This window comes from Triticum urartu, chromosome 4A, assembly GCF_056163025.1.
Source record: "Triticum urartu cultivar PI428250 chromosome 4A, HENAU_Tu73, whole genome shotgun sequence".
Classification (NCBI taxonomy): Eukaryota; Viridiplantae; Streptophyta; class Magnoliopsida; order Poales; family Poaceae; genus Triticum; species Triticum urartu.
The window spans coordinates 20,579,337-20,605,667 of record NC_141876.1 but is presented as its reverse complement, the minus strand read 5'-3'; the positions used below and the strand labels follow the sequence as shown (position 1 = coordinate 20,605,667).

The 26,331-nt window shown below is 44.8% G+C and overlaps 2 protein-coding genes and 1 pseudogene across 2 annotated transcripts; all 3 read right to left on the bottom strand.

Annotated features, from left to right (window-relative positions):
- Nucleotides 1-2,474: 2,474 nt before the first annotated feature.
- LOC125528225 (meiotic drive suppressor JIEYAO-like) lies at nucleotides 2,475-10,274 on the bottom strand. Its single transcript, XM_087519496.1, has 8 exons — nucleotides 10,110-10,274; nucleotides 9,951-10,025; nucleotides 8,245-8,744; nucleotides 7,511-7,876; nucleotides 5,318-5,409; nucleotides 5,180-5,223; nucleotides 5,037-5,098; nucleotides 2,475-2,765 (listed from the first exon to the last, which is right to left on the bottom strand). The coding sequence occupies exons 3-8, from the start codon at nucleotides 8,347-8,349 to the stop codon at nucleotides 2,475-2,477; spliced, it is 960 nt and encodes a 319-aa protein (XP_087375622.1). The 5' UTR covers nucleotides 8,350-8,744; nucleotides 9,951-10,025; nucleotides 10,110-10,274.
- Nucleotides 10,275-14,983: 4,709 nt separating this feature from the next.
- Nucleotides 14,984-16,028, bottom strand: LOC125528226 (oxalate oxidase 1-like; annotated as a pseudogene).
- Nucleotides 16,029-22,813: 6,785 nt separating this feature from the next.
- Nucleotides 22,814-23,836, bottom strand: LOC125528227 (oxalate oxidase GF-2.8). The gene is given in 2 exon segments (XM_048692724.2): nucleotides 22,814-23,091; nucleotides 23,093-23,836. Coding segments are annotated over 2 exon segments (699 nt in total). The 5' UTR covers nucleotides 23,756-23,836; the 3' UTR covers nucleotides 22,814-23,055.
- Between the last annotated feature and the right edge of the window lie 2,495 nt (nucleotides 23,837-26,331).

Genomic DNA, 26,331 nt, shown 5'->3' with positions numbered 1-26,331 from the left:
CGGATCTTTGTTCCGGCGCATGATGATCTCCTTCACCAGGTGTTACAGCTCGCCCACTCGGCAGGTCATGAGGGTGTGCAGAAAACCCTCCATCATCTTCGCGCTGACTTCTACATCCCTGGCGATCGCGCCCTGGTCCGCGACTGGGATCGGTCTTGTCAGACATGCCAGCGCAACAAGACGGAGACCCTGCGGACGGCTGGGTTACTTCAGCCCTTGGAGGTGTCGTCTCAGGTCTGGGCGGATATCTCCATGGACTTCGTCGAGGGCCTTCCCAAGGTGGGTGGCAAGTCGGTCATCCTCACGGTGGTCGACCGCTTCTCCAAGTACGCCCACTTCATCGCGCTCGGCCATCCATACACGGCGGCGTCCGTGGCCCGGGCCTTCTTCGACGGCATTGTCCGTCTACACGGGTTCCCTGCTTCGATCGTCAGTGATCGGGACCCAGTGTTCATGGGCCATGTCTGGCGCGACCTCTTCAGGATGGTGGGTGTCCAGCTCCGCCTGAGTACGGTGTTCCATCCTCAGACAGACGGTCAGTCCGAGGTGGTTAATAAGGTCATTGCCATGTATTTGCACTGTGTGACAGGTGATCGGCCTCGTGCTTGGGTGGACTGGCTCTCTTGGGCGAAGTACTGCTACAACACCTCCTATCACTCCGCCCTGCGCGCTACGCCGTTTGAGGTGGTCTATGCTCGACCACCCCCGCCTATACTACCGGTGGACCCGGAGACGGCTCGGACAGCGGTTGCGGGTGACCTTATCCGCACCCGGGACGAGATGCTTCCTGAGGTCCGTCAGCGTCTCCTTCAGGCCCAGTAGCTGGCCAAGCATTACTACGACGATCATCACCGCGAGGCGGAGTTCGCGGTGGGTGACTGGGTGTGGCTGCGTATTCTCCACCGCTCTACGCAGTCGCTTGACCCGCACGCCAAGTGCAAGCTGGGGCCTCGCTACACCGGGCCCTTCCCTATCTTGGAGCGCATTGGGAAGGTGGCCTATCGTCTTCAGCTTCCAGCCCGCGCTCGCATCCATGACGTCTTCCATGTGGGGCTGCTCAAGCCTTTTCGTGGCGATCCACCGGCGGCTCCGCCGGCGCTTCCGCCAACCACGGATGGTCGCATTTTTCCAGAGCCAGCAAAGGTGTTGCAGGCACAGCTCCGTCGTGGCGTCTGGTTCGTCCTCGTTCAGTGGGCAGGCCTTCCGGGGGAGGAGGCTACTTGGGAGCAGCGTGAGGATTTTCGCCAACACTATCCAGACTTTTAGCTCGAGGACGAGCTGTTTGCGCAGGCGGGGAGAGATGTTATGACCGGCTTGGTCTATACTAGGAAGAGGCCCACCAGGCATTAGTATTAGGGGCTTGGCCCACAAGTTATCTTAGGCAAGTTATCTTAGGCTAAAGTTATAAATACTAGTTGTAAGACACCGTTGAAATGAAGCAATAAAGATATTATAATCTTCTGTTGCCCGGCTCCCTGAGGAGCCGGAACCCTAGCCGCCGCCGCCTCTAACCCTAGCCGCGACGGCGCCTGTCCGCCGGCGCGCCCGCTCCAGCCCTCGTCCCCCTCCTCCTTGCCCATACAATCTGCGCCGGAGACCTGGTAGGAACCCTAGTCCTACCAGTTTATGTGTGCGGGAGATTGAAGAAGCACTTCAACACTACTAACTCCATGTCAAAAAATGATTGTAAAAAAAACTCCATGTTTGCGGGAGGGGAATGAGGGAGTTGAGGCAACCATTACAATGACAGCAGAATCCCATGTAATAGTAGAGATAACTAAAGACAAATGCATGTTTATGTGTGCAGGAGATTAAAGAAGCACTTCAACACTACTAACTCCATGTAAAAAAATGATCGTAAAAAGAACTCCATGCTTGTGAGCATCAATAGAAGCTGCTTGTTACGAGTGCAGCTTTAACATGGTTTAGTTAAAGGGAGCAGCACCACGTTAAGCACTGACGAACTACCCACTGCATTAACAAGTGTTGGGTGTTTGGTTGATCAATACCATCATATCCATAGGATCAAATGTGTTGTATATTTCACAGGGTTGAGAATTCCCTAAGAAAACAAAAACATACATACTGTACAAGAAATCATGTGGACATATATTGCTTCTCCACACGGATTTAGATGTCACTATCATCTAAATAATTATCTGCACATGGACCGCTTGGGGGAAATAAATAACAGTAGGGTTGCTCATTGCTAAGCAAGCAAACATACCCAAGCTTGGCATAGCCCATGAAGTAGAAGAACCTGGAGACTAGAAACTTACAACAGCGGGGAAAAAGACACAATAATAGAATACCTAACCCTATCGAGCAAATAACCAAATCCTTAATGGACTAGCAACGAATAATCTTACTAGTTAAAGGTGCATCATGAAAATTCTTTCTTCCCATGTGTTTATGTGGGGCATGTTCAGAAAACTTGGGAGAGGGAGACAAAACTCCTGACATACCTTTCTACTCTACTTTAGCACCTTCAAGAGCCTGATTGCACCACTAGCAACCGTTATAAAGCACCTTCTCGGTTGATTATTGCTTGTAAGTGGCGAGATTCTCCGGACTGGACCAAGTTTATGATTTGGAGTTTGAGTAGATCCATTGACTATTGAGTTACTCAGTGATAGACCTGAGCTTGCATAGGTTGGATACACCTTCAAAGGAACCCGATCTTGTAACACTGATCTCCAGCATGGGAAGAAACTTCTCTTTGTATATGTGGGATCCCATCCTCCGCCTGCTTTCTTTCTCACGGCCTGTCACATAGTTCATTAGAGGTACATCATAAAAAATAAATAGAAACATCCATACTTCCAGCCAGCACCTCTCGCTTGAGTACTCCCTCTGTAAACTAATATAAGAGTGTTTAGATCACTATTTTAGTGATCTAAATGCTCTTATATTAGTTTACGGAGGGAGTATTATGTTGACCAATACACAACATTGGTGTTTCATTAGATATGAATGATGTTACTGCAGTGTAGTAATTAAGTAGCATGCTTAAGCAACATAACAAGCTGTTGAACCAGCACAATGCATGGCACAAACTCGCAACTGAAGCATGCTTTGTTACTGCCTCCAACAATCATATTACACTGCATCTTCTTCTATCAGAATCTTTTCTCACAGGCACCAAATAAATTTCAGATGCAACAGATCTGGAAATAACAATAATGTGCGTGCAAGCCCCCTTGGTGCGGAAAGAAACCTGGCGGGATGTGATTTCAGATGGATATGGAAAGCAAAAATCCCCCTTAAGATTCAAATCTTTCTCTGGCAATTGTTCCAAGATGCAGTTTTGACTCGAGAAGTTATGAAGAAAAGGAAATGGGCAGGAAATCCCAAATTCTCGTTCTGCAATGAGGTGGAAACCTCACAGCACCTTTTCTTTACTTGTCCTGTTGCTCGGGTGGTTTGGAGGACGGTTGGGTGTGTGTTTGGCACATCGCTGTGTCCAAACAACCTTTAGCAATTTTTCTCATGGTGCTACATTTTCCTTCCCGATGGGGCAAAGTTTTATACATTTGGTTCGGCAGCTATTTGTTGGGCAATTTGGACCAGTCGCAATCAGGCTACCTTTGAAGATAAATCTCTTAAAAGTCCTTTTAATGTGGTTTACGCTGCTTGTGGCTTTTTGACATACTGGGCAGGTTTGATGGCTGGTGAGGATCGAGAGTCCATGGAGCGCGGAGCTAAGATGCTGAGATCGAATGCCTCGACGATGATGAGGATTTCTGCACCTCCATCGGCGACGAAATGAGCCTACTCCAACAAGGCAGAATAGAGCTTCGGAAATGTGTGCAGCCGTTTGGTGGATTGCATTCCTGCGCGAGGGTCTTATGCTCCCCTGTATTTTGCTTGCGAACAGGGCGTTTGTAGTACTGTTATGTTCCCTGTTGAAGTTTGTCTTGAACTGGTTAGGTCTAGTGGTTTGCGTGATGCTAGGTGTCACTGGGTTTTCGTCCCGCGATGGGCTGCTCGATGACGAGTGCTCATAGTGGGTTTCCCAGTGATGCTTTGATCTCGCCTTACCCCTTTCTCGGTTCCTTATGCGGTAGTCGCTTTTAATGGGCCGGTGTTCGCTGTATGTTGAACTTTGTATTTCCGTTATGCATTTAATGGAAAGGGGTTGTGGCCCGGGTCAAAAAAAAGCCCCCTTGGTGAAGTCCCAATGTTGATGTTACTTGGAACCTACACATTTCAGCTATTTTATTAAGCTAATTAAGACTACTTTTTATTGCATTTACCCCCTATTCTTTGGTAAAAAAACTAATGGGAAACACATTAGGATGCAGAGATGAATAGTTGGAATGCCGTGCCATTGCAATAGGTGATGTGTATTTGGAGCCAACTCAAAGCTAGAATTTAGTTCTATACATGTACTCCTAGTTTCTATACATGTGTGTGAAAACACACTAGGTATTCTAGGCCAGAATTTAGATGTTTTGTAGCTCATTTAATAAGGCAATAGAAGCAGCTTAAACCTGTCCAGGTTCAGTAGCCAAAGTACATTAGAACACGAATGCTTGTACTCTATGAATATGGCTGAATTCGCTACTACAAAGCTGCCCAGCTTTGCAGCACCAAAACCATCACTTTGTGCTCTAGTTAATAACCCATTTGTGTAGGCAAAGCTGCTTGGTACTGCTAAACCAAAATCAGTATTAAGGTATAATGGGTTACCTGTGTTTGTTTGGTGTGCTGCCGTGCCGTAAGGGAGAGATTGTCAATTCCAACAGTTGTGACCTGAGCTCAAGATTAGGGAAAGATGAGTACAGTCAGAAATCAAGAAAACACGGCTAATGAAGATTCTATTATGTATCTGACAGCGTTCATGGGATTTGTCGATTTAGGAAATTTTTACTTCTTTACATATTATTAAAGAAGTTGATGTAAAATAAAATAAAAAGAACAAGGAAAGGGATATTCTTATAGCTTTGTTTCTTTTTGCTGCCACGGTATCATTCGTTCTTGAACACCATCAGTCTATCCAAAACAAGATCAACCCCAGTTTTGATTATCTTTACCTTCTCCTCTGCAGCATCCAGATTGGCCGATTCCATAACTGCCATGTTTGCATCTGTAAGCCCTATTATACATTTTAAAAAGAAGGGGAGAGATTAAGACTCAGTTTGTTAAATGTAAAAATAATCACTTGAGCCTGACACACCTTTGCATGACTCTCCGTTTGACTTTCTGCAGTCATAAGGCTGGCTTCAATAAGTGGAAGACAAAATAAAATAATCAGCAAAAATAACCATTTATTCACATAGTAAATTATTGTGTGAAGTAATACACAGAGTAGTACAGGTTTACAGCGTCCATGGGATCTCCAGTGGGGCAAAATCCATACTCCTTGAGGATAGATGAAACGTGTTGAAAGACCTCCACATTGGGCACCTACATGACATACAAGCTGCTGTATAAGGCAATACATCGCTAACATAGATCTACTGTGTATACAATGTAGCGACTATATAACCAATTGTAAGCAGCGAGATGATGGAAAGAATTGTTTGGAGGAGAAAACTGCAATTGTGGAATATGAGTTGGATGGCAATAAGTGTGCAGAAAGAGATATCGCATTCATTTCACTAGGTTTCATGAACTGCATACATAATATACATATTCAGATTCACCTAGATTAATGTATATTATTTAGCTTAAAGCATAATCTGTTTGCTTCCACAAGTTCTGTGTATTTAAGTACTCCCTCGTCCCAAAATTCTTGTCTTAGATTTGTCTAAATATGGATGTATCAAGTCACGTTTTAGTATTAGATACATCTGTATCTAGGCTAATCTAAGACAAGAATTTTGGGACGGAGGGAGTACATGTTATGATCTAGGCGCTTCAAATGTAAGAGTCAAGAACTGCATCGCCCTTCGGTATATTTAACTACACATCACAGTTATTCAAATTCCAACTATTTCAAATCACTTTAATTGTTTTGTTTGGTTTCCCAAAGAGAAAGGTGTCAATTTCTTCAGGCTATATGATCCAAATGAAGTTCAGACAAACTTAAAGAGGTTAGTCATAAATTGCATACACCATAAGAATATGGAATTGTTTGTTGAACTACATTGAACTGTCCTCCGGGGCCACAGACAAGTTACTGTAATGAGCTTCAACTCCCTGTTTCTTGGAGGACCTAGAGTTTGTAGGCTAAATAAAGTACCTTACGCATAAATTTTTAGTCTAACATGAATAAAGAAAGCTCATGTCAACGACCTTAATATACCCCAGCTCCAGCACCTAGAATTTTTGGAGCTGGGAATCATGCCACACAACTGCCACCATAAGAATATGAAAATGCTCATTTCTGCCAATTCATCTGACATGCGTCCAGAAAATAAACAAAGAGAAATAACACAAGCACATGTTCTATATCCATGCACCATGCAACAACATTAACCAAACACTTGATGTTGATATGGCTGCTAAAATGATACTCCCTCTGTAAACTAATATAAGAGCGTTTAGATCACTAAAGTAATAATCTAAACGCTCTTATGTTAGTTTACGGAGGGAGTACAAGGCAGTGACAAAACCAGAAAATAGACATAAGTGAAGCCAAGAAAATATACTATGCTCATGTCAGATAATATTAATATGGAAATCGAGTGTTTCTGTCACCAATGTTTTCACTATTTATGCATGCATTAAGTATTCATTGTAAGATTCGCATTTCCATGACAAAAATGCATATGGTACTGGAAAAGGAACTAACATGCTCCTTCCAGTTGTAGTGAGTGAATTCAATGCAGAAATCATCAATAATTGTATCTATCATGAACTCGTATAGCAATCTCCTTTGCAATATAATAATATCAAGCACTGTCTTAGAAGATAAAGCACAAAAGGTGTTCTTACAGTTTGTTTGTCTGTTTTATGGTGAAGATTAAAGGAAAGAAGTAGCCAAACAGGGGATTTGATGTGGATGAGTATATGGATAACTAATAACAGGCTGGTTTGTTACTAATACTTTTGACATAGAACATTTCATAAAAATAACTATGACAATGGCTTTACTCCTATCAGTTGTTTTCTCTTGTTTCATTATCTCTGCCATCACTTTTCCCGAGTGTTTATAAATAAGAGGGGTTTGAATCTCATCGCATTATATGACAGGCTAAACATTAGAGCAAGACTCAGCTATTCAAGCAACAAACCGATGTGAAGTGGATGGAAACTTTCTGAATCTAAGTAGCATCTTGGGTTTGAGATTTTTTTTCAATTAACAAGAACATAATTTAGTGATAAAAATATTAGAGAAAATGTTAAATTGATATATAGCATCGAGCAAGAGAAAAGAAATACGCTTCTTGAAAAAATATTCACAAACTAAAGCATTCTCGCACATAGTATCAGAATGTGCTTCCATGAAAAGAAAGACTAGGGCATGTATTTTTTTAAACAACATAACTGACAATAGTAAAAATACAACTATTAAGTAAAAGGCATCTGAGTCACTGCAGCCGCAATATACAAAAATGCTTACCTCAGAATGTGCTTGAATGTATGCAGACAGATTTTCACCGGCATAGGAAATTACATCAACAAGCAGCCATGCGCAATCAGTAAGTGCTTTCCTTTCCTCTAGAAGCTCCGGTGCCATTCCATGTGAACCTTTCTCCCATCTCAAGGAAAATGAAAGCCTCATTATACAGTTACTGATAAGGTCAAACCCATTTTTCTTACTACTGCCATTTATCTTGGAAGAACTGCCCCCACGGATCTGCTCTTGAGCAGCCAGTAGTAGAACAGCAGACTGGATGATTTTTCCATCCTCAATGTAATTGCAGAGCTCTTGAAGTACATTATTTGTTTTCTCTGCAAGCAGTCTAGTTGTGTCCAAGAAGATCTTCTGTAAAACAACAAGGAACAAAAACCTAAGTCCATTTAGCATTCATATGAAGCAAGTAATGTTGAATAATCATTCTATATATCACTGTTTTTCCTCCTATCAAAGTAATTACTAGCAATAGTTTTTGTATATTTTATTGATGAAAATTTATCTTTTACTATAAGAACATACACTGCACATGAAGTAAGAGAAAAAGGATTAACAAATGAAAACTTTACTTTCTTTGACAAGTTGAGATGAAAGAGTGCCCGGTACTTTGTATCACTAATTTCATTATAACCTATCAGGGTTCTATGGTATGACCATAGTTACTCTTTACGTCATGCTGCAAAAGTAGTAATTCGTATTGGGAGGGAAGTGAAACAGACCATTTCAGGTAGACACAGTAGATGAATAAGCTTGTAGACATAATCCAGATGATTCTGGCTGCGAGAAAGATTGTACTCCAGATTGTCCTCTAGATACTTATGCATACAAGTATTCTCAACTGCGGGAGTAGATTCTCAATGACATCATTGCCAACTGTGCGCACATTGGCTGATGCACCATGGCGTAAAAGCAGCTTGATCATGTCAACAGAGAACCTTTCAGCAGCTTCATGGAGCACGAAGTATCCATATTTGTTTATGCAGTTGGGATTGGCGTGCATCCCATAGAGCTCAGGTGCCATGCCCTCCAATACGACTTTTGCACATCGCAGGGCATTGAAACTGACAATGAAGGTTAAGGTTTGTGCGGTGATGGTAAGATAAGATGACATGCCCTGGCCTTCACAGTTCTCGAAAAATTGGAGGAAGCACCGGACACTAACCTTTACAAGGATGTGCTCCAATTTGGCATATATGTCCAAGAAGGCATCACCCACCCACTAGATGAGTCCGTCACAATTGAAAAAGGTGAAAGGCGTCAGTTATCCAACTAAAAACACCACAAAATAAACTGTCTTTTGGTCTATGGAGGTGCTGACAACAATTGAAACAACAAAACCTTGTAACGCAAGCAAGTTGGTGTACACTGAAGATAAAACCAAACATGAGGCACCAACAAGGAGAGAAGGAAAAGTAAGGGGATCTAAAGCTAGCATGGTTCAGGCATGCGAATCCACATGTTCCTATCCAAGGTTCATATATGACAACAACAAACATATTGTTTCAGTAGACTTAAGTACCCTATAATATTACAGGGTTAAACAAAATAACTAAGGGATAAGTATATTTTTCGTCCCTCAGTTCTTTCCAAAGTATAGAAATAGTCCCACAACTTCAAAACCAGCAAAATCTAGTCTCTCAACTTCTCAAACCGGATAAGTTTAATCCCTTGTATTACTTTGAGTGGTTTCAGATTTAGTTTTGACCAAAACTTTGACATGTCATCTGGGTTTGACCGCCATGTCACCATCCAAGTCACAAAAGCGACTCCTAATCCCACCTCACTTCCTCTCTCGCGCACTCTCTCGTCCCCCTTCTCACAGCAATCATAGAGAGAAGAGCACGGAGAGTACCCAACACACCATACACTCAGGCATTTAGCTCGTCGGAGAGCAGAGAAGCAGCACTTCGGCCTCATGATTCCATAACCGTCATCCTCGTTCATGCGGCAGACGTCCTAGGCATACACATGGCGCCGTACGCACGAACACAACAAGCATGCCGGCAACACATCTAGCTAGGTGCACAAACAAGAAAGCATGTTGCCAGCCTAGCTAGTCAGCCACACGCAAATGTTGGGCGCCTCGGCCAACCTTAGCAAGCCTGCTGTGGGAGTTCAGAGGGTGGAAGAGAGAAAGAGAAGAGAGAGAGAGTGGAGAGAGGAAGAAGATGAAGTTGAGACGGACGATGATGTGGCAGGTCAATAGTCAAAACCATGCCATGTCAGCCCAAACCACCAAAAGCAACTCGGGGGACTAAAAATATCTGGTTTCAACAATTGAGGGACTATGTTTTCCTGGTTTTAAAGTTGAGGGATAATTTCTATACTTTTGAAAGAATTGAGGGATGAAAAATATACTTTTCCCAATAACTAATGTAATGGAATGAGTCATCAATCAAATTATGTAAATGAAGGTAACACAAACCTTGGGAGCAGGGTCTGGGATGATTATGTCATTTGCCATGGACTTGGCGATCTTAATATCCCTTTCTAGCATAAGCTGAAAGAGAGAATGTCAGGAGTCAGCACTGGAAAAGAAAAAATAAGGCGAGAGGAATATCACACAGATGGATAGTTATCATACCTCCTCAACCTTTTCCAAATCAAAATCCTCAGTGATTTCAAAACAAGGGACAGGGGGCTTCGGATAATCATTTCTTACTGTAATTGCTTTATCCTTACCATTAACGTTATATTTGCTCAGGGCAAGTAACTCGCTTTTCCGCGGTGCATCAAATTTCAATTACATCCCTTTTTTTTGTTTTCCTGAAACAAGGAAGTTTAATCTCGAATTATGTTCCAAACAAGATTACTATACGGGGGCCACTGAAATAAATCCAGGATGACCCTGAGATAAAATGAGTCCTATCTAAAATGGGTCGTGGATCACTGAAACATGAACATATGCAGCAAATAGAAAACGATGTATTAACTCTGTGAATCCTGAAATGCAACAACGCTAAATGCGAAATGAAGGGACGCACAAGTTTCTGAAATACAAGTTGGGCCGGGTGCTAGAAACTCTGGTGAATAGACATTATGGGAATCCAGAAACCAAAAGCTAAATTTGATGTTTCAGTTCAACAAGTATAAACGATAGTCATCACTGGTTAATGACTCCCATGAATAACTGAATTGCCCTTGCTTGATGCCACCTGAAGCACAACGAGACATCTTCACTTGCAAGTAAACAAAAAACACTAGTCGCATTTTGAGTGTCATATTTACTTCATATAAAAATACGTGATGAATGAGTGTTCTTGTATACAACTCGCAGAGTACATACTCACAGATTAAGTTTTCAGTCCAATGTTCAGAGTAGAGAACCGTCGGAGAAAGTTTATACTCAGATTGGAAACTAGATCAATCAAGAAGGACGCGACAGTGATAAAAATTCATCTAGGGCTTTAGAATCAGCGTTAGTCAACCGTAAACATATCAGAGAAGGTCCGACTAACAATTTCATCAGTACTCTAGGGCAAGATTCGGCACACACACAGAAACACATACATAACAGATCAGACATCAAACGAGAAGCAAGAGCTGTGCGGCGGGAATAGCGGTACCTCGTTGGCGGCTCGCCGCGGATGTGGAAGGAGGCGACGGCCTGTACGTCGGCCACTCGCCACACGCCGACACACTGTATCTGACGGCTGGGAATGGAAGAGCTTTTTTATAGAGACAGGGAGAAGGCCACGTGCGATCAGAAAGGCCCATTGAAATGAGAAACCTGGCCAGACAGCGCCACGGCCCAAGCACGCCTAATACACGGGCCGTCACTCGTGCCGCACTCCTGGCCCAGGCACGGCACAACAAGGAAACGGGTCAGCCCACTGGCACGTTTAGCCCACCAGCCGGCCTGATTTTAGGCTACTCATCATGATAAGTCTTTACCAGTGACAAGTGCCACATACTTCTCACAAAAAAAAAAGACAAGCACCACATACTGCCCAATGTATAACTTCTTAGATTTTAGGGTTTGAGCTATGGCTAAAGTCCAAATTTTTTCTAATATACCAAAGGCTTCAAACCTTTTCTACATTTAACTTCCAACATTACGAAGTTGATGTCAAAATTATGCATTTTTCGCAATTGATCCGCTAAATTTTAGGCATTAAATGATTTTTAGGGTATTTAATGGATATAACTAAAATTTGAACTACAAGTATATTAAAACAATGCCTACAATTTGGGAGGAAATCATATTTAAATTCTTGAGTACCTTGCATGGTAGGTGTTATCCAAGAGATGTATGAAAAATAAAAAATAGTTGGCAAAATTAAAACTCTTAGTTGCATTTATTTGTTTTTAAATTTTTAATTTGTTGTTCAATTTTAAAAAAGGTAAATGAAATATCAAAAACATGATATTTGGCCCGGCACCATGATATGACCTCAGGGGGTTGTGTTTAAAATCTCAACCAGCTCCACAAAACTTGGGTTGTACATTGCCTAGAAACAGAAGCATCTCCGGGGAAGCATCATAGGTTTAAAAGTGAAATTATGAGGTTTGAAGTCGAACGCACAAGGCCTTCGTCATCTCAACTTGAAATTTGTATCACAACATGATATCATACTATTCTATACTTATATACCATCATTTTCGATCTTGTTACGTAATACTTCGATTTTTCTATTTTTTTAAATAGGGAGTTAAGGCACCATATGAAGTACATATGTACAAATATTGATCCCGAAGGCTCCTAATTTTTACAAAAACTGAAAATACAATATTTAAGAGTTCATGTCAAAATTAGGCATCATTTTGGATTGGTTTCCTATGTTTAGGCATTAAAATAAATTTATTGGTATTGAAGGGATATAATTCAAATTGGAACTACAAGTATATTTAAAAGTGCCTACAATTTAAAAGAGAAACAAATCATATTTGTATTCTGAAGTACCTTGGGAGATGTTAACAGAGAGATGTATGAAAAAAAATCAAACATATAGTAGGTTGCATTTAGTTTTTCTTCAATAGCAAAAGGTAAATGAAGTCTAAAAAATTATAAATTTGTCATGGTGCCATCATATGAGTTGAGGAGGTTTTGTTTAGAATTTTAAATATTCAGAAAACTTGGGTTGAACTCCCTCCGTCTCATAATGTAAGACGTTTTTTTACACCACTACCGTAGTGTAAAAAGACGTCTTACATTATGGAATGGAGGGAGTACATTGCTAAGAAACTGAAGCATCTTCGAGGAAGCATCGTAGCTTTCAGAAAAAAAAGAGGTTTGAAGTCGAACTCGGAGTTGTTTCTTTCAACTTGAAATTTAAACTATAAAGTGATACTATACTAAATGTGCATTAATTTTTCATCTTGTTTTGTAATAACTGGATTTTATATTTGTTGAAATAGAAAATTAAGGCACCATTCCGATCAAATTGTCCCATGTGCTTCACATACCTGCTTCTGGCTCTTCATGTCCAGTCTCTACGTAATCCACCCCTTCTGCTTCTGGGTTTCCATGTCCCACTTCTTATTTCGACCATTGGTTGGCAACAACTCATGTCCCTCACCGTGTATAACTTGCCATGAAACCCCATCGTCACAAGTTATGGTGCCCTTTCACACTATATCTCACTCGTCGAAAGCAAATAACTCATTCAATGATGTTTCAAATATAAGTGAGGTTGGATCGCCTTCATACTGCCAACTTTGATATATCGCTCGATCGATCCCTAAGATTTCTTAAAAATATATACATCGAGCAACAAATGTTGCCTCGACTCGATGGTCGGTAGCACAAACAATACATGAACAAATTCGTCAAATGAAGACTCGATGGCTGATTGCAAATAGTTCCACGTTTGTGCATCGCATACAGTCAGTGTCATGATAGCATTACACGATTCATTTAATTCCAATCGACAAAGATGACGATAATTAAAATAAAGCTTTTTCAGTTGATCAAAACTTGGGTGACTGAGGAGACCTTCCACGAGGGGGATATCTACCTAGGGTAGGGTGAGATGGGAAGGGAGAAGAAAACGTAGTTAAGGGGAGGGGGTGGAGGTCGGACGTTGGTTGGTGGAGATATTAATGTGGGGTTGTAGATCTAGATATAAAGATAGGTGGGATGATCTATCTAGGTACATTAGAGGGTAGAGAGATATGAGAGATAACCGAGAAGGTCGGGGAGGTGCAACATCTGTCATGCACGACCAGCCAACAAAAGCATTTTTCCTTGGGTGGAGCGATGTTCTTGCACAGGGAATTTGCATAGTCTGCCTATATTGAACCAAAAAAGAAGCCCTTGTACGTTGAACTCAGCGAGTATCATCCATTCGTTGTGAGACGCCATGAGAATTTATCCACCTCTAAAGTAAATGCCTACATGTTCTGAATTGCGGCCCACTGGCTGAGATACTCCACAATTGCCTGTACGGACAAAATCCCATGAATGTCACGAACCCATCGATTATCCAGCCTTGCCTCCGCCATAGTTTTGGATTCGGACCGTCGCGCATGGACGAGCGACCGCATATGTGGAGCTATAGATGTCGGGTTGCGATCAAGTAGCCACCTATCATGCTAGAAACTGGCCCCCTGCCCATCACCAACTTCACATCGCGTAGCCGCGAGAAACAACTCATGAGTTTGCACTAAAGTAGTTGCATTCATCTCGGATCAAGATCTGATTGAACCCACTCCGTCCACCCAGAGCCATCAGGCACGAAGAGCATGATTAAGCCACTGAAGATTGTGTATACTGACCCGCCAAACTCTGTCAGTCGACACACTTGCTCCTAGACCACGGGCACTGGCGGAGCTACAGTGGATTCCTTGGGAGGGCCAGCCTGAAGAAGAAAGCATAGAAAAGAGATGGGTCAGGCCACTTGGCAAGCTATTTAGGCAGTGTTTCAGCTAGGCAGGGCGGGCCAGAGCACGGGTTAGCCCCAACGTAGCTCCGCCACTGACCACGGGGATGACTGCCCTTGGCTTCTTCAGATCCACGCAAAAGAAATGCTCTAATCATTTTGTTGAGACATTAGAAAACCAATTGCAGCAGATCCATATAGAGAAAGCATGTCATAAATAGTCATGGCCGAGAGAACCGCCTTGAACAGCACAATCCCCCCTTTGTGGGTGAGCATGGAGGTCCACCATATAACTAAGTGGCGAGCCACTTGACCGAAATATGATGATACACTTCGCAACAAGGAAAAAAATGAATGAAACAAGATAATTTTTTAGTACAACAAAAAAATAGCATAAATCTTAAAGCAACAACGGACAGTGGATCCATGTACAGGATATTCTGTGCATGGTAGAAAAACCACTCATGTTTTTTGCACATTCTTGAGATTGCTACAATACATGGAACATTTTGCATTGTCACAATGTATTCACGTAATTTTGAGAGCATATTTTCTGAATGATTTCGAGATTGCTCACCATGCCATCATGACGTAAACTTTAGAACATGTTTGACTTATGAAGGTAATGGGACAAATATACGAAAACGCTAATCATATATTCCATTCAATGAAAAGAACAAAGACGACAATAAAAAGTAGTACATACAATTCCCCATACTGGATCTGAAGGCTAAACCATGAGGCTAACTTATTCAATATTATTAGAAGTGCATGTGAGATTAACCAGAAGCTTGAATGCACGTCTTCTGCTGAGAATTATTAAATTTTGCTAGCAAACATATACATTGAATTATATTTTGATCATTTCAGGGAAGGCTCCCAGGAATTAAAACCCAGCGGAGAACTTGGACTTGAGAAGTTCCACGACCCCGGCCTCCACCCGGAGCGCCTTGGTGAGCACCGGCGTTGGGATGGGCGGGTTGGAGCCGAAAAGCGTGAGCGGCACAAAGACGATGCCGGGGTTTTGGCTGTTGAAGGAGACGACCATGGAAGCATCGGTCTTACCGACGTTGAACTGGAAGTGCATGAGGCCGCGCGGGATGAGGAATGTCTCCCCAGCGCGCACCACCCTGGAGTAGAGCTTGTTTCCCGAGTCAAGGCTGCCAAGGACTCCAACGAGGAGCTCACCTTTCATCACGATGCCGATCTCGGTGGCACGGGGGTGGATGTGTGGCGGGTTGGTGCCCCCCGGCGCGAAGTCCACACGGTTCATCGACACGCCCAGCGTGTTGGTACCAGGCCACTCAACCACGTCAAGCTCCGTCACGGCCGAGCCGTTCGGGGTGGACGTGTTGCCGGCCTTGGCCAGCTTGGACGAGAAGAGGAAGTCGTCGCCGGCCTCCGACATGGGCTTGCATGGGTGCCCGTTCACCGAGACCGCCTTGCCGTCCAGGTCAGCGACACAAAAGTCCTGGAGAGGGTCAGAGTCGGTGGCCAGAGCCGGACCAAGGAGCAGCATGGCGAACAGGCCAGCTATGGTTTTTGCGTACTCCATTGCTTGCTAGGCAACAAATGTAACAAGCTTAGCTAGGGCTGATGAGCTAGAGTTTGCTGATCGAGAGTGTCTAAGGCACTGGTGATTGCTGCTAAGCTGTGATGGATGAGTGAGTAGTGAGGCATATGCAGTCCTTTATATAGGGCATCACGGACGCAGGCATGGATCTAATTAAGTTATGCATGTCGTCATTGCATGCATATGCAAATGGACACACGAGGCAAGGCAGAGAGTTTATTAAACATATAGTGTATCACTTGCGTCGGGATGAGCTAGCTTGTGATGAAAATGGAGATGGGAGCAAGATCAGAGTCAAGGCCACTGCTGGCTGCTAAGGAAATGGGACCGACGAACAGAGACAATGGGGAGGTGTATCTCGAATTCTCGATGGAGTATTGCGCTTGGAAACGGCGCGTTCATAATATTCGTGCACACCTCTAGTCGTCAATCATATGAAGTTCCGGGCGTGCACACCGCATGGTTGGGCTTGGGCGACTGCGAGGTGTGTTGTCATTTCAACCGAACTTGCTAATTCTCCTCGATCTGCAACGCAGCCGTTGGGTGGCCGCCGGTTTATCTGTACTTCTGTACTCGCTGAAGAGACATCTGCTACTAACGTTTGCTAGCGCATAGCATGATCCATCGTCAGAAAAGGGAAGCTTCTGACCGCGGTGTACCTACCCTGGCTCCGGTCTCTCTAAAATAGTTCTCCTTTTGTTTCGTTTCTCTTCTCGATCGACGACTTGTTGCCAATAATAGCACGTTGGCACAGAGAAGGGATTCTCATTGGCTACTGTACTGATCGATCAGTGAGCAAATCAAGTGCAGATATTGGGCCCGACCTGTCTCCTTGCACTTTAAATATTCGATTGCGGAAGATATGGCGCCAGCGAAACAACAAAAACATGGTTGTCAGTGGCAATCAACAGGGGGTTGTTGCGAGTCAGACATTCTGACCCTGATCCATCCCTGTCTCCAGTCTCCGGAGTAAGAGCATCTCCAACCGTTAGCCTCCCAGGAGGCATAAAAATTGCCATCTGGAAGCGAGCCGGCGATATAATCGACGCCGGGGACGGTTGGGCATCCATTTGTCGTCATCAGATCGCCCCCAGGCGGCGATATCGGCCGCGGCCGCTTTTCAGCCCAGATAAATAAAAAAATGGCTCGATATCGGCGAGAAATGGCCCATATTCGGCGTGGTTCGGCGTTGAATTCTCATCATAAATAATTTTTTTATCCCATAGTTCATCACAGAAAATTAAATAATTCAACAAAATAGTGCAACAACAAATAGTTCAATACAAATCATATATAGTTCAACAAATAAAAACTCATATGTCATCACACGTCGAGCTAGGCGTCGCCCTTGATCCTCCATAGGTGCTCCACCAGATCCTGCTGCAGTTGCTGATGCACCTATGGGTCTCAGATCTCCTGACGCATACTGAGGTAGGCAGTCCAGGTTGCCGGTAGCTGGTGATCAACTTCGGATAGAGGACCCTACCTGTAGTATGGTTCAGTGTCAAACACTGGCTCTTCCTGCTCGCTCTCGATGATCATGTCGTGCAAGATGACACAGCAAGTCATGATCTCCCACAATTGATCTTTCGACCAGGTCTGAGTAGGGTACCGGACAACAGCAAATCGAGATTGGAGCACACCAAATGCCCGCTCAACAACCTTCCTGCAAGCCTCCTGCACCTTGGTAAAGTGGGACTTCTTGCCTCCTGACACAACGTTTAAGATAATCTTCACAAATGTAGACCATCTCGGATAGATGCCATCAGCTAGGTAGTACCCCTTGTTGTAGTGCCGCACATTGACCTCGAAGTTCATCGAAGGAGAATGACCATCAACAAGCTTGGCAAAGATAGGGGAGCACTGCAGCACGTTGATGTCATTGTGAGTTCCTGGCATACCAAAGAAGGAGTGCCAAATCCAGAGGTCATGTGTGGCCACCGCCTCAAGTACCGCACTGCAACAGCCTTTGGCGCCTTTGTACATCCCCTGCCAAGCAAATGGGCACTTCTTCCATTTCCAATGCATGCAGTCGATGCTTCCAAGCATCCCAGGAAATCCTCTTGCTGCACTGTGCTAGGATCCGAGCAGTGTCTTTCGGATTGGGTGTTCGCAAGTATTACGGTCCAAACACTGCCACCACTGCCCGTCAGAACTTGTAGAAACACTCAATGGTGGTAGACTCAGCCATGCACCCATAATCGTCGAGTGAATCACCAGGAGCTACGTATGCAAGCACCCTCATCGTTGTCGTGCACTTCTGGATTGAGGTGAATCCAAGTTTGTCGATGCAATCCTTCTTGCACCTGAAGTAGCTGTCGAACTCCCAGATGAAATTCACAATCCTGAGGAAAAGCTTTCGGCTCATCCGATAACGACGCCGAAATGTTTGTCGCCATGCAGTAGCCTTCGAGACGATACCGATTCTTTGCTTTCATCCGCCCACCTCGTCGCGGCTTTTCATTGCTCGCCAGCAGGCCGGCGAGGGCGGCGAGGACCATGAGATGTTCCTCTTCCTGGACGTCGGCCTCGGCTTCCTCCTCCAGCAGCGCGGCGAACGCTTCCTCGTGGTCCGAGTCCATTGTCGAGGCAGGCAAATCGCCGAACACCTTGCAGGCGCGGTGGGCGCGTACCCGCAGCAACACTGCCCCTCCGCGACCGAAAACGCCGGAAAAATCGCCTAACTGGTGGTGGAGGGGCTGCCTCGGCAAAACCTATGCTCTTTTTCCGGCGGGGACGTGCTATCTAGCGGTGGCGTGCGGTGGGCGGCGCCGGGATCAGCCGGTTGGCGGCCGAGCGCACGGGGGGTGGGAGGCGAATCTGGAAGAAAGACTTGACTTTTCTCCTGACGGTGTGGGCCAGACATGCTTTTTCCTTGCGCCGGAGCCCCCGAGCGCCCCCCTCCCCAGTGCGCCGGGTTCTGCCTGTGATCGCCAGGCCCAAAAACGGGCCGAGCTGGCGGATTTAGGCGTCCTGGAGGCGCGACTGGGGCGTTTTTTCGGCGCCGGGGCCGAAAAAGTCGCCGGGGGGGGGGGCTGTTGGGGGCGCGGCTGGAGATGCTCTAACCCCCGGTTGCCGTCCCCCACGCGCACCTGCATGGCCACTTGTCACCGAATCAACGATCGTCATCGGTCGAGGCATTTCGCTTCTCACTTTCCCCGTGTCAACTCAGCTCAGAAGGAAGAACATTTCTACCGATTGTTGCCGCGAGCTGCGCCGCCTTTTACTGCACTCAGAGCCACATTTCCATATAAGGATGTCAATTTTACCCATAGACATGGATATATTTAAACTTGACCCACATCGATTGGGTATGGGCACATTTTCATGCTATGGGAAGTATCCAAATCCTATCCGATTAATCATGAGTAGGGCATGTGTATAATTTTGTGTCAATAGGTACGTTCAAATCCTATCTAATTATCTCACCAGTGGGTCACATGTGTTATGAACCCTAAGCTACCGCGTCATATTATGTAAGCTCTGTTCCATATCCTTCGCTCAATAATGAATTTCAACCTATGGTTGGATGGTTAGGAAAATAATGGTGTTGCCGGCCCACCAAGGTTTATGTCTTAAACTTGACATTGGTGGTCCCATTTTTCTGGATTTAGGTAATGTGCGTTCAGTTGGAGGGGACATTTCCATAGATTAAGAAAACGTCTATGTCGACTTCGTCAATCACAAGATGATGTGTCGACTCGGTCTCTTGGAGATGCTCATAGGGATAGCGTCTACATGCCTATGTATGTATGAGCATATTTGTCTGCACTATGTTAAAAAATACTCAATTCGACAACCATAGAAATCTCTCGGTTCCTCGCACCTCCATCACACATAAAAAATAGCAATTACACCACCACTCCACGTTTTCCCCTCCAAATTACAACATTGCAAACTTGCAATGCAAGACACCCTCTTATTTTGAATCAAAGTTTGACTACGAATTTATTTGCAAAAGTTAAGTTATATCTCGCAAAAGGTATACTATTAGGACGAGTTCGAGAGCACCGGAGAGGAGACCTGATGCCCCACAGCGCCGCCTAAGAGCTGTGAACCCCACTAGGTTTTCTCTTCTAGCTTCAGCTATCTTTTTATGTACAAACTTCTCTCGCATTATTTGAGGATTTTTCACTAGAAGGGAAAATACCCGTTTTTTTCTAAATTTTCAAATAGTAAGCTATAGCAACTTTGTAGTGTTTTGCAAGGCCCCGCTAAATGTCACCTATGTATAATTAAGTTGTTTTAGTTGGATATAGTGCCATTTAGCGGCGTTCTAGCGCTAGTTAACTTATTTTGAGTTTGATGCCTTTGGCATAGCTCGCTATTTTAAACTTTTGTTTTTCCTGAAGCCAAAAACACAGAACAACAACTAACACTTGGCACTTCATCAATTTTTTAGTCCAAATAAATCATAAAACTACACATACTTACTTATTTAGTTATATTAAATCATGAAAGCTAATAATCTTATGGGTTCATTTAAAACATATCAATACCACAAGCATATTAATCCATGATGCCGCACAATTATTCATCTCAATTCTGGTGTTATTCATAAAAACACATAAATATATCAGATATGTTACTCATTCATCCACGATGATGTCACAACACAAGCACCTATGCATGAACCTCCTAAGCACGGCAAGCATGAGAAGTAGATGAGGAACGCTCACTGAGAGCGTCCGTTGACAAGGCAAAGAAGTGTGGTGTCATCCGACATGAGAAGTAGGAGGCAAAGGTGGAGTAGAAGAGGTCGAGGAGGCAAAGGCGGGTTGGACTTGGGGACGAGGCATCAACCGACGTCGGAGGTGAGCAGTGACAACGGTGGTGGAGACCAAGGAGGGAGAGGGGCACATGATTCAGTAGTGAGCATGGAGACCATGCCATGTGCGGGGGGCACGCGGAGGAAGATATGGTGTGCGGTGCTGGTGGCGGTAGGCAGTAGGCGGCACCAGAGTCAGCATGCTCAATTGGGGATTAGGACAAGTGATTTGGGGGAAAAAATCAAGTCCCGTGCGGGCAGTATATAACAAGCGTAACTCGTCATTGGTAAATCTTTACCAGTGACAAGCACCACATACTTCTCAAAAAAAAAAGCACCACATACCGCTCACTCGTAGAACTTCTTAGATTTTAGTGTTTGAGCTAGGCTTAAGGTCCTTCTTTTTTGAAAAATTGACACAGAAGGCTCCAAACCTTTCCTACATTTAACTTCCAACATCTCGAAGTTCATGTCAAAATTATGCATTTTTTGCATTAGTTTGCTAATTTTTAGGCATTAAGTGATTTTTATGGTTGATATATAATTAAAATTTGAACTACAAGTATATTAAAACAATGCCTACAATTTGGAAGAAAGGTAATATTCAAATTCTTAAGTACCGTAGGTGTAATCCAAGAGATGTATGGAAAATTCAAAAGTTTTAGTTGGTAAAATTCTAACTCTTAGTTGCACTTATTTGTTTTATTTAATTCTAGAAAGGTGAATGAAATACGAAAAATGAAATTTGGCATGGCACCATGATATGGCCTCAAGGGGTTGTGTTTAAAATTGGAATCAATTTCACAAAACTTGGGTTGTACATTGTCGAGCAACCGAAGCATCTCCGGGTAAGCATCATATGTTTCAAAGTGGAATTATGAGGTTTGAAGTCAAACTCACTATGGCTTCATCATTTCAACTTAAATTTGTATTCCAACTTGATATTATACTATTATACGGAAATCCTTTTGGTGACCGAGCTCCAATGAGGCCTCCAAATTCAAAATTAAAATTTCATCAAAATTCATATTTTTATGTTTCAAAAAATTCTGAAAAAAACACAGATATACATGAAGGCATAACACACGTCTGTGTAAATTTTCAGGGCAAAATACGTTGAAATGAGGGCTGTGCAAAAAAGACAAATCTGAGGCTGTTTAACACATGATACTATTCATTCTCTCAGGCCATGAATTTGTCTTTTTTGTACAGGTCGCAATTCAAGGTATTTCATCATGAACTTTTACACACATGTGGGTTACATCCTTACATATACGCATATTTTTTCAGAATTTTTTGAAACATAAAAAATTGAATTTGTTTTTTTTAAATAAAGGGCTCCATGGAGCTCGGCCTCCAAAACGCCATTCTCACTATTATATACTTATATGCGTTCATTTTGGATCTTGTTATGTAATACTCCGAGTTTGTTTGTTTGAAATAGGGAGTTAAGGCACCATATACAAAGTACATATGTATAGAAAATAGAAGGCTCCTGATTTTTTTGTAAAAATGAAAATACAAATTTTAAAAGTCCATATCAAAGTTAAGCCTCGCTCTGGATTGGTTTGCTATTTTTAGGCATTAAAATGAAGTTATAAATATTGAAGGGATATAATTCAAACTGGAACTACAAGTATATTTAAAAGTGCCTGCAATTTAAAAGTGAAAAGAAATCATATTTAAGTTATGAAGTACCTTGGGAGATGTTATCCGAGAAATGTATGAAAAAAAATCGAACATCAATTTAAAATCGACCTGAACACCATATAACTATACGCCGTGACCGTGAGCCACTTGACTGAAAGATGATGATAGACTTCGTCACAAGAGAAGAAAAAAAGAATGAAATACTTTGAAACAAGATAATTTTTATAACAAAAAGAAATAGCATGAATCTCAAGCAACAACGGACAGTGGATCCATGTACGGGATATTCTGTGCATGCTAGAAAAAACACTCTCAAGTTTTATGCACGTTCTGGAGATTGCTACAATGCATGGCACATTTTGCATTCTAACAATGTATTCACATAATTTTGAGAGAATTCTTTCTGAATGATTTCGAGATCGCTCAACATATGCCGCCGTGACGTAAACTATAGAACATGTTTGACTTATAAAAGGTAATCGGACAAATATACGAAAATGCTTATTATATATTCCGTTCAGTGAAAAGAACAAAGACGACAATAAAAAGTAGTACATTCAATTCCTCATATTGGTTCTGATCGAAGGCTACACCATGAGGCTAACTTATTCAATCTTATTACACGACTGCATGCGAGATTAACCTGAAACTTGAATACATGTCTTCTGGTGAGAATTATTAAATTTTGCTAGCATGCATATATGGAATTATATATTGATCATTTCAGGGAAGGCTCCCAGAAATTAAAACCCAGCGGCAAACTTGGACTTGAGAAGTTCCACGACCCCGGCCTCCACCCGGAGTGCCTTGGTGAGCACCGGCGTTGGGATGGGCGGGTTGGAGCCGAAGAGCGTGAGGGGCACGAAGACGATGCCGGGGTTCTGGCTGTTGAAGGAGACGACCATGGAGGCCTCGGTCTTACCGACGTTGAACTGGAAGTGCATGAGGCCCCGCGGAATGAGGAAGGTCTCTCCGGCCCGGACCACCCTCGAGTAGAGCTTGTTCCCGGAGTCAAGGCTGTCGAGGATTCCCACGAGCAGCTCACCTTTCATCACGATGCCGATCTCGGTGGCGCGGGGGTGGATATGCGGCGGGTTTGTACCCCCTGGCACGAAGTCCACCCGGTTCATGGACACGCCCAGCGTGTTCGTACCAGGCCACTCGGCCACATCGAGCTCCGTCACAGCCGAGCCGTTCGGGGTGGACGTGTTGCCGGCCTTGGCCAACTTGGACGAGAAGAGGAAGTCGTCGCCGGCCTCCGACATGGGCTTGCACGTGTGCCCATTCACCGAGACCGCCTTGCCGTCGAGGTCAGCGACACAGAAATCCTGGAGAGGATCAGGGTCGGTGGCCAGGACGGCCGGAGCTAGGAACAGCATGGCGAACAGGCCAGCTACTAGGGTTTTAGAGCACCCCATTGCTTGCTATGCAACTGATCAGCTAGAGTTTGTTGATGGATAGTGTGTAAGGCACTGGTGGTTGCTGCTAAGCTGTGGTGGATGAGTGAGTAGTGAGGCATATGGAGCCCTTTATATAGGGGATCGGTTCACGCAACGAATGCATGGAGCCAATTATTAAGCTATGCATGTCGACACCGCATGCATGTGCAAATCACTACCAGAATTTAGGCAGTTGCCGACGGCCATATCTATGCCGACGGCCCCCGTCGGCATATATGGGCATACCCCGACGGCCCAACTAAAGCCGTCGGCGTATAACCATCTATGCCGACGGGAGCCGTCGGCGTATAACCATCTATGCCGACGGGAGCCGTCGGCATAGATAAGCCGTCGGCGTTTCTCCGAATATACCGACGGGGGCCGTCGGCATAGAGCAGGCCGTCGGCATATCACGTGGGCCCGTCTACCCGGGCGGCGACGGCAGTTTGACGGCGTCAGGCTACGCCGACGGGCTAACGGTGGCCGTCGGCATAGCTACGCCGACGTCATCGATCCGCCGCGCCGCCACGTCATCGATCCACGTCGTTCGCCGGTCCCGTGGGGTGGCATTTCTATGCCGACGGCTAGGCCGTCGGCATAGGCCTGGCCCATGGTTTTTGCCACTTCATTGATCCCCGCCCTATGCCACGTCATCGATCCAGGGCTCTACCGTTCCGTGGCCGTAGCTATGCCGACGGCTAGGCCGTAGGCATAGATTTCTAATAATATTTTTATATTTTTTGTATTTTCTCTTATTATTTTTTATTTTTTTCCAATACTAATTTCATTAACTTAAATGTACAGAAAACATATATCGATTGCCCCCCACACGGGCCTTCTTCCGTCGTGTCACGGAGAGGTTAGACGGGACGGGCTGGGTACCTGTGGGGGGTAGCAATGCCGCCAGGTGTTGCGGTGGGCCCTCCTACGGTTGTGGAAACGTGGTGGCAGGCGCAGGCACGCGGCTCCGGGGTGTGCCCCCTCCCCCCTCACGGGCGTCGATGCCGCCGTGCCCCGGGGGGAGGGTGAAACGGCCACGTCGGGCCGACGCAGAGGGAATCTTGGGGTGGGTTGTGCCGGGACTGTGTTGGGGGTGTACCTATGGCTGGGCTATGACAACAAGGTGAAAAGGTCCACCGGTCAAACTACGTCCAGCGAAAGTCAAAGGGATAGACCCGGCGGTCGTCTGTGTCAGGGTTAGACGGGACGGGGTACCTGGGGGGTAGCAATGCCGCCAGGTGTTGCGGTGGCCCTCCTACGGTTATATAAGCCCGTCCGGCGAAAGTCAAAGGGCTAGATCTACTGGTCAACTGGGATTCGGGATGGCCTTCGGGGTGTAGCTATGCCACCGAAACATCGCATGGGTCGCGATGCATGTGTGAAAGTGTTCTGGCATGCGTAGACACCCGTCTTGGGGCTCCGTGGTGTGGCCCCCCTCCACGGAAGGCAGAGCAGCCGTCAATTAGAGGGGGGGGATGGTGCGGGTGCGGTGGAACCGGAGGGAATCTAGTGTTGGGTTGGGTCCAGACCGTGTTCGGGGATGTTGCTATGGGCTGACCTATCGCAACCAGGTGGAAGAGTCCACCGGTCAAAGCCCGTCCGATGAAAGTCAAAGGGCTAGATCTACTGGTCAACTGGGATTCGGGGTGGCCTTCGGGGTCTAGCTATGCCAACGAAACATCGCACGGGTCCCGATGCATGTGTGAAAGTGTTCTGGCATGTGTAGACGCCCGTCTTGGGGCTCCGTGGTGTGGCCCCCTCCACGGAAGGCAGAGCAGCCGTCACTTAGAGGGGGGATGCGCGAAAGAGTAGAGAGGGTCACGGCAAAAACTGGACGCACTTCGTGTACAAACTGGACAAACTCTTTCCGAGTATCAGGGTTTCGGAGTCCGGAGTGGGTACTAATGTGCATCCCACCAATCAGGAAGAATCACACGGATCGTGTGTTTCTTTCTAGCTCTTGCGAGTCATTGGATCAAGGGTGTGTTTCTTCCTAGCTCATGTGAGTCGTTGGATCGAAACTACCACAATCACTTTGTGAGCCAGACGACCCTATATATAGCCCACCTCTCGCCTTCCCTGCATAAGTCTTTCAGTTCATCGACTACATACATCTACCAGTTCATCGACTGCATACATCTACCAGTTCATCGACTGAATACAAATCATTCGGATTCGCCATCATACGTCCAACCGTGCATTTGATATGCATATATATGCATCACGATCCATGGTTGGGTTGTATGATGGCGATACCGATTGGTTTGTTCTAGATCCGACATAAAAGGTTTGATACAACTTCTTTTTTGTGACATAAGAGCTATCTCTCCTCCTACCTATTTTGCGGCATCAATATTACTAAATACTCGGAGCGCGATAAAATCATGATTTTTTTTGCACGACGTGGGCACATGTGCTATAGGAACGATGGTATTTTTTCATAATTTTTGATGATGGAGAAGTATCCGAAAAATTCCCTCTACGCGGATTGCCCTTCGCGCGTCTACGGCTGTGGCCGGCGGCCTCCGGGGGCTAGCATGCCGCCAAATATTGCG